The following is a 9,277-nucleotide window of genomic DNA, read 5'->3' on the forward strand; positions in this document are numbered from 1 at the left end:
ACCTGACCTGCCTTTTGAGAAATCTGTATGCAGGTCAAGAAGCAACAGTTAGAACTGGACATGGAACAACAGACTGGTTCCAAATTGGGAAAGGAGTATGTCCAGGCTGTATATTGTCACCCTGCTTATTTAACTCATATGCAGGATACATCATGTGAAATGCCAGGCTGGATGAACCACAAGCTGGAATCAAGATCCTGGGAGAAATATCAATAACCTCAGATATGCAGATGACACCACCCTTATGGCAGAAGTGAAGAAGAACTAAAGAGCCTCTTGATGAAAGTGAAAGAGGAAAGTGAAAAAGTTGGCTTAAAACTCAACATTCAGAAAACTAAGACCATGGCATCTGGTGCCATCACTTCATGGCAAATATATGGGGAAACAATGGAAACAGTGGCAGATTTTATATTTCTGGGCTCCAAAATCACAGTAGATGGTGATTGCAGCCATGAAATTAAAAGATGCTTGCCCCTTGGGAGAAAAGCTATGACCAACCTAGACAGCATATTAAAAAGCAGAGACATTACTTTGCCAACAAAAATCCATCTAATCAAAACTATGGTTTTTCTAGTAGTCATGTATGGATGTGAGAGTTGGACTATAAAGAAACCTCAGCACTGAAGAATTGATGCTTTTGAATTGTGGTGTTGAAGAAGACTCTTGAGAGTCCCTTGGACTGCAAGGAGATCCAACCAGTCAATCCTAAAGGAAATTAGTGCTGAACATTCATTGGAAGGACTGATGCTGAAGCTGAAACTCCAATACTTTGGTCACCTGATGCAAAGAACCAACTCATTGGAAAACACCCTGATACTGGGAAAGATTGAAGGCAGGAGGAGAAAGAGACAACAGAGGATGAGATGGTTGGATGGCATCACCAACATGATGGACATGAGTTTGAGTAGTCTCCGGGAGTTGGTGATGGACATAGAAGCCTGGCATGCTACAGTCCATGGGGGTCACAAAGAGTTGGAAACAATTGAGAGACTGAACTGAGCTGATATGGAAACAAGGACAGTTTCCTCAAAACCACATTACTAACATGCTTCACTTCACTTCTTCTTTGACTCTGGCCCTTGAATTACATTGCTGTTATCGCTCAGTTTCTAGGGCATGTCCACCTCTTTTTGAGACCCCATGGACTGTAGCCTGCCAGGCTCTTCTCTCCATGGGATTTTACAGGTAAGAATACTAGAGTGGTTGCCATTTTCTCTTCCAGGGGATCTCTCCAACCTAGGAATGGAACCTGAGCCTCCTCCATTGCAGGCTGATTCTTTGCCTCTGAGCCACCAGGGAATTACGTGAGGACCCAATTAAGTCAAAGAGAAGTTAAGATCACTGAACAAAGTCTAGACCATCTGTCCCTTCTTTGTGCATTACCCAGACCCACAAAATGCAGACAAGGCACATACATATTTTTAGTCATAGGAGAATGACAGTAATTTGCTCTTTGGCAGAGAAAAAGAAAGTCACTGATTTTCATTCAGCACTGTGTTTCACTTGGCAATCAGCTCATGGAGCTCTCCGTCAGTTTTTCCATCTACTTAATCTTATAGGGGGCTTCCCAGGTGGCGCTAGTGGTAAAGAATCCATTTGCCAATACAGGCAAACATAAGAAACACAGGTTTGATCCCTAGCTCAGGATCTCCCCTGGAAGAGAACACAGCAACCCACTCCAGTATTCTTGCCTAGAGAATCCCATGGACAGAGGGGCCGGGCAGGCTACAGCCCATGCAGTCGCAAAGAGTCAGACACGATTGAAGCGACTTAGCACACACGCAATCTCATAGGATTTCCAAAAGAAGGAACACATTTAAGTGCTTCATCCAAAAAAAGTCTCTGCTGTTGCAATTAAAATTATCATGCATTTTTTCCAAATTGCTTCAAATTTTGACTGTGATATTTATTTGAGTTCTTACGCACTAGAGTAATTTTTCAGTTAGGGTGCTTTTTTAAAAAATCATTTATGAATTTCTTAAATTATAAGTGATTTTTGTATGATATGAGAGTATTTAAATTAAAAAGCTATAATCACAAAAATCTAAATTCAGGTATCTCGAAAAGCAAGATACCTTTGTGCCAATATTAAGTACTAACTTACACTGTGCTGACAGAGCCAGCGCCTCATCACTGCCGTGCTCTCACTGTCATCAGATGGTCCCTGCATCACGAGTGCTCTGCTAGGTCTTTTTCATTCAGTTCTGAATCTATCACTACACAGTCTCTGTTGAAATTATTAATATTCTGATTCCACTGCATAACCCCTCATAGCTCAGTTGATAAAGAATCCGCCTGCAATGCAGGAGACCCGGGTTCACTTTCTGAGTCAGGAAGATCCCCTGGAGAAGGGATAGGCTACCCACTCCCGTATTCTTGGGCTTCCCTCGTGGCTCAGCTGGTAAAGAATCCACCTGCTATGATGGACCTGGGTTCGATCCCTGGGTTGAGAAGATCCCCTGGAGAAGGGAAAGGTTACCCACTCCAGTATTCTGGCCTGGAGAATTCCATGAACTGTATAGTCCATGGGGTCACAAAGAGTCAGACAGACATGACTGAACGACCTTCTTCTTCTCAGTGCGTAAATATATCCAGTGAAAGTGAAAGTGTCAGTTGTGTCCAACTCTTTATGACCCCATGGAATGTAGCCTGATGGGCTCCTCTGTCCATGGGATTCTCCTGGCAAGAATACCGGAGTGGGTTACCACGCCCTTCACCAGGGGATCTTCCTGGCCCAGGGATCAAACCAGCATCTCTTCGGTCTCCTGTACTGGCAGGCAAACTCTCCACCATCTGAGCCACCAGGGAAGCCAGATATACTTAACATTTCATTTACTATAGTCAGAAAGTCTTCAAAAATTGTATTTAGAAATTCATCTACTCCTAAGCCACATACCTTCCCTGTTATTAAACTTGGCAACACATGCACTGAACTCCATTTTCTTAAACTTTTCTGTCTCATCTGTTTGCTCCTTATCTGAAAAGAGCTTACTACCAAATTTAGGACTAAATTTAAAAATAAGCAAAAAATGATTCAAATGAAATGACTCATTGTCTTTCTGCTGCCTTTCTCTTCCCTTGATGCTTGGTGAGTGCATTTTGCAAATTCACACACACCCGAGATGAATGTAAACAGAGATGTGAAAAGGTGTTTGTTAACTCCATTTAAGCTCCACATCCAGAAATGACTGAATCTTCCTTATTTGGATCCAAACGGCATAGAATCATCTGCACAGAGATTCAATGAAGAGGAGCCCATCAGGATTGAGGAATAGATAGTGTAAGACATGTACGGCAAAGCAGACCCAATATTATAAGTTTATATTTGGAAAAGTCATTTTTTATTCCTATCTTAATAATTTCAAAAAATAGAACGGGACCAAATTGTTTTAACTCAGAATGAATTAAAGGCTTATATGTAAGACAGGAAACCATTAAACTCCTAGAAGAAAACATAAGCAAAACACTCTTTGACATAAATCATAGCAATATTTTTTTTACTCTGTCACCTCAGGCAAAGATAATAAAACTAAAACTAAACAAATGGGACCTAATGAAACTTAAAAGCTTTTACACAGCAAGGGAAACCATTAACAAAATGAAATGACAAAAAGGGACTTCCCTAGAAGTCCAGTGGTTAGGGCACCACACTTCCCCTGCAGGGGGCATGGCTTCAATCCTTGACTGGGGAAATAAAATCCCACACGCTATACGGCATGGCCAAAAATTTTTTTAATTTTTTTAAAAATTGAAAAGACAACCTGCTGAATGATAGAAAATATTTGCAAATGATATGACCAGTAAAGAGTTAATATCCAAAATATATAAATAGTTCATACAATTTAATATCAAAATAACAACTTGATTTTTAACATTAAATAGGCATCACACCCCCCCACTCCCACATATGAGTGAGCTCCAGCAGTTCCTACAACCTGGCCTGTTCTCTTCCTCCCCAGTACAAACCAGCCACGATCCTCAGTCAACAGTAAGAATGCAAGAAAGTCCTTTATTGACTGTTCAATCCTTTCTGTGTTTTTCTTTATAATTGACTATTATTCTAGAAAGTCTCAAAGATGTACAAACTTCAGAAGGATAATAAGCAACAGAATTATCTTGGATTCTATAATAATCTTTGAGCTCATATAAATCTGGAGTTTTAAATGGAAAAATTAATTTATGTCCCTTCACACAAAAACCTACAGATAGATGTGAATAGGAGCTTTATTAAAAACTGCCAAAGCTTGCAAGATGTCCTTCTGTTAGGTGAATCAATAGAATCTATCAATATGTTTCATTCAGACCATGGAATATTATTTAGCACAAAAAAGAAACGAGTTAAATCATGAATAGACATAGAGGAAGCTTAAATGAAATTTATAAGAAAAAGAAGCCCATATGAAAAGGGCAGGAAGCATTTTATTAATGCTACATGCTACAGGGCACAGGGCCTGCCCTCAGGAACCCACTACGGCAGTTCCTACTGCCTGGCCTGTTCTTTTCCACCCCAGTGCCAAACCAGCCATGATCCTCAGTCAACAGTAAGAATGCAAGAAAGTCCTTATTTTAAAAATGATTGGATGAAATATGTTTGAAAGAGAAAAGGGGAATTGAGCTCAACTATAAAGTATGGGCAGACCTTTCATAGAAAAGAGGAATGACAAGGGCATTGCAGGTGGGAAACATGAGAAAAGGCAAGGAGCGGGGAATCCTGGCATTTTCTGAAGATGTGGAAAAGAACTTTGCTTAGGTGTGGAGGTTCTTGGAAAAGCACTGGCATCGGGCTAATGCTCAAGGTGAGGCAGCATAAGGAAGGGGGGACCTGCCAGGATGACAAGAAGTAGGTTTGCAGACTGTGGGGAGTCACTATGTGCAGGGCCTTGTGTAAACCTCTCTCCCCTTCCACATCACAGTCGCTCCCGGCAGAGCGCAGAACGCGCCCTGCGACCTGGGCTACTTCCCCTGCGGCAACACCACCAAGTGCTTACCTCAGCAGCTGCAATGCAATGGCGTGGACGACTGCGAAAACCACGTGGATGAGGACAACTGTGGTGAGCAGTCTCCTGGGTCACAGCTGGGCGGGCAGAAGGACCGGGGTCAAGTCCTGGCAGGACCCAAGGGCAGAAGGGCCAGTATCCAGCCGCTGAGACTCTTGAAATAGAAATGGGAAAAGAGAAATGAAGTTGAGAATCAAAAATACATGTCACTTAAGGAAATCTTACATTTATTTTATTAGTTTAAAATATTTATTCTTGGGGGGGGGATACAAAAAAAAAAATAAAAAATAAAATAAAATATTTATTCTTATAAAGAAGATGTGGTATTATATATACATAATATAATACACACACAACAGAATACCACTCAGCTATACAAAAGTGAAAGAATGCCATTTGCAGCAACACACCTGGACCTAGAAATGACCGTACCAAACGAGGCAAGCCAGACAGAGAAAGACTAATACCATATGATATCACTTTTATGTGAAATCTAAAATATGACCCAAATGACCTTATTTACCAAACAGAAACAGACTGGTAGACATAGAAAACAAACTTATGATTACTGAATGCATAAGGAGATTAGGGGGCTTCCCTGGTGGCTCAGAGGTTAAAGCGTCTGCCTGCAATGCGGGAGACCTGGGTTCGATCCCTGGGTCGGGAAGATCCCCTGGAGAAGGAAATGGCAACCCACTCCAGTACTCTTGCCTGGAGAATCCCGTGGATGGAGGAGCTTGGTGGGCTACAGTCCACGGGGTTGCAACGAGTCGGACAGGACTGAGCGACTTCACTTTCACTTTTCACTTTCATGGAGATTAGGAAGAGAGCAATTAGGAATTAGAAACTAAGACATACAAACTTTTTATAAGTAAACAACACAGACCTACTCTGTAGCACAGGGAATATATTCTTTATCTTGTAATAAGCTATAGTGTAAAGGAATCTATTAAAGACTATATATATATATATTCATCCAGTATAATAATTTATATGTGTGTAACTGAATCACTTTGCCATACACCAGAAACTAACACAACATTGTAAATCAACTATACTCCAACATATTTTTTTAATGCATTCTCTTCTATGTATTAGTATCACAGCCAATATTTCAAGAAAGTAATGATTGTGGCACATGGTTAAATTTAAGCCATACATCTGCTCAGTTAATGTCTTAGAGACAGAATAGTGTAATTGTGAGGATGGGCTCTGGAGACAAGGTTGAGTGATTGAAAACTGGTGCAAAAATAACAAGTTATTAACCTTGAAGGCATTTCTTAACCTCTCTTAGCCTCAATTTCCCTGTGTTGAGAATTGTACCCACACTAATAGAATTTGAAAAACTCCACGGACAAGAGTAGCCTTGGCTACAGTCCATGGGGTTGTAAAGAGTTGGACACAACTGAGTGATTGTAAACACACACACAAGAGAATTTGAGCAGATTGAATCAGAAAAGCACAGGTATGCAGCAGATGCTGTTTGTCAGTTGCTTGTTATCGTTTACTTGGTACAATTATGAAGGGAAAATGAGGCCTCCTAAAACAGACAAAATAAGTAAGTCCAGCTTACCTCTCTCTTAACTAACAACCCTATTTATGGCCTTATAAAGCCAAAAGTAGGGCTTCTAAGACAGTTAAAATTTGGCTTTCAATTAGGTTTTTGTTCAAATTTCTAAAGGTCTCAAAAACACAAATTTATAAAAAGAACTTAAATTGGCTGGATCTGGGGGCAGAGAGGAAATGGGCCTTGGTTAATAGTGTAAAATAATGAGATTTCTCACTCATGGAAAAATAAGGTACTATTTTTAGAGGATCAAGACATGCATGCACAATTTTGTGCTGCATAAACAGCTGATACCTCACTGTTATCACTCCCTGAAGCATTACAGACCTTTTAATATTAATTTTACTTATTTATTTTTGGCTGTGCTGGGTCTTTGTTGCTGTGGAAGCTTTTCTCTAGTTGCAGAGAGCAGGGGCTCCTCTCTAGTCATGGTTCGAGGGCTTCTCATTGTGGTGGCTTCTCTTGCTGGGGAGCACGAGCTCTAGGGCAAGTGGGCTGAGTAGCTGCTGCTTCTGGGCCCTAGAGCACAGACTCAGTAGTTCTGCTGCTGCTGCTAAGTTGCATCAGTCGTGTCCAACTCTGTGCGACCCCATAAACAGCAACCTACCAGGCTCCCCTGTCCCTGGGATTCTCCAGGCAAGAACACTGGAATGGGTTGCCATTTCCTTCTCCAATGCATGAAAGTGAAAAGTGAAAGTGAAGTCACTCAGTTGTGTCTGACTCTTAGCGACCCTGAGAACTGCAGCCTATCAGGCTCCTCCATCCCATGGGATTTTCCAGGCAAGAGTACTGGAGTGGGTCGCCAGTGCCTTCTCCACAGTAGTTGTGAGCTATGGGATAAGTTGTTCCATGGCATGTGGGGATCTTCCTGGGCCAGGAATTGAACCCACATCTACTGTACCAGCAGGCTAATTCTTCACCACTGAGCTACCAGGAAAGTCCCTATTACAGACTTTTTAAGGCATTGCCTTGAAGGAATTAAACTTCTTGGTCTGGAGAACTGTCTCTAGGTGGTGGCAGTAACTCAGAAGTGAGCACACTGTCTATATCTGAGCTTAGGCTGCAGTTGCCTTTGTTTGGGATGGCTGTGCAAATGTTTTTCTTCTTTAAATATATATATATATATATATAATCACCTTGTTAAAAATAACTGAATGCTACGTAATTTTTTAAACTAAGAAAAATATGTCCTGCCCATTGCCAACCACTTCACCATCAAGCTGCTAGCAATTTCAGACAGAGTGACAGGAGTTATTCCCTGCCCCCCAATTGAAATGGTGGCAGGAAGCAGAAGGAGCACTAAATTCAGCCCCAAACAGCTTCACAGGGAAAAGGGTTTTGGAAGTTTTGTCTTTGAGTTAAGTTTTAAAAGACCAAGTAATGAAAGTAACAATCTAAAAGTATCGAGCTATCAACAGAGAAAACAAGCACACACACACACACACACACACACACACACACACACACATCCTAAAAGTTGAGAATTATGGTTTATTTTGTGGACGTACAGAGGACTTAAGCCTGGGAGACAGCCTCTCAGTAGCTCTGAAAAATTGCTCTGAAGAGGTAAGGGAGAGGGTGGGATAAAGAGGAGTTTTTGCAACAAAGACCAGGTAGTTGGAACATCAAAAGACTACTGCTAATTAAAAAAGACCAGATATCTCAAATTAATGAATTCAGCACTTTTTTGTGTTTGGGAAGATGCAGGAGCCTGGGCTCATTGAAATCATTCCTGTGATATGCACCTTAACTATACAGAGCCAGCATCCTGCTTTTCTCCATCCTGAATCCCCTCAACGTACAAGTCAGGTGAGGGCTGCAGGGACTGAAGCCTTGGTGGCCACAACATCCTTTGTTTGCTGATATGGCAGGTGACATTCTTCATTCAAATCCTTAAACTCTAGCAGTTTCTCAGAATCCAGACGGAAGCAGTATCACATGGAGGTTTTAAGATCAGGCTTCCAGAGACCTAGGCATAAATTCTGGTGAAACGTTTTGTAAAATGGGAATGATATGACTATCTGTGTCTGTGGGCTGTTCAGAGAATTCAATGCAATTCTGTATCCAAGATGGTGAGCAGAGCACCTGCCAGACTGAGCACCTGACAAACTGAACTTGCTGTTCAGTCCCCAAGTCATGGCCAATCCTTTACAGCCCATCGACTGCACCATGCCAGGCTTCTCTGTCCCTCACTGTCTCCCGGAGTTTGCCCAAGTTCATGTCAAATCCCTTATGATTATACAGTGGAAGTGACAAATGGATTTAAGGGATTAGATATAATGGACAGAGTGCCTAAAGAACTATGGACTGAGGTTCATAACATTGTACAGGAAGCAGTGATCAAAACCATCCCCAAGAAAAAGAAATGCAAAAAGGAAAACTGGTTGTCTGAGGAGGCCTTACAAATAGCTCAGAAAAAAAGAAAAGTGAAAGGCAAAAGAGAAAAGGAAAGATATAACCATCTGAATGCAGGTTTCCAAAGAATAGCAAGGAGAGATTTTTTTTTTAAGCCTTCCTAAGTGATCAATGCAAAGAAATAGAGAAAATCAATTGAATGGGAAAGACTAGAGATCTCTTCAAGAAAATTAGGGATACCAAAGGAATATTTCATGCACAATGGGCACAATAAAGGACAGAAACAGTCTGGACCTAACAGAAGCAGGAGATATTAAGAAGAGGTGGCAAGAATACACAGAACAACTATACCAAAAAA

The 9,277-nt window shown here is 41.2% G+C and overlaps 1 protein-coding gene across 1 annotated transcript in view; it reads left to right on the forward strand.

The window, feature by feature from the left end:
- RXFP1 (relaxin/insulin-like family peptide receptor 1) overlaps positions 1 to 9,277 on the forward strand; it is a 214,307-nt gene that overhangs the window by 117,627 nt on the left and 87,403 nt on the right. The window contains exon 2 of the mRNA XM_010836108.1: positions 4,914 to 5,051. Within this exon, the coding sequence (XP_010834410.1) occupies positions 4,914 to 5,051 (138 nt within the window). The remainder of the gene's footprint in view (positions 1 to 4,913; positions 5,052 to 9,277) is intronic.

This window comes from Bison bison, unplaced genomic scaffold, assembly GCF_000754665.1.
Source record: "Bison bison bison isolate TAMUID 2011002044 unplaced genomic scaffold, Bison_UMD1.0 scf7180017864060, whole genome shotgun sequence".
In the NCBI taxonomy this organism is placed as follows: domain Eukaryota; kingdom Metazoa; phylum Chordata; class Mammalia; order Artiodactyla; family Bovidae; genus Bison; species Bison bison.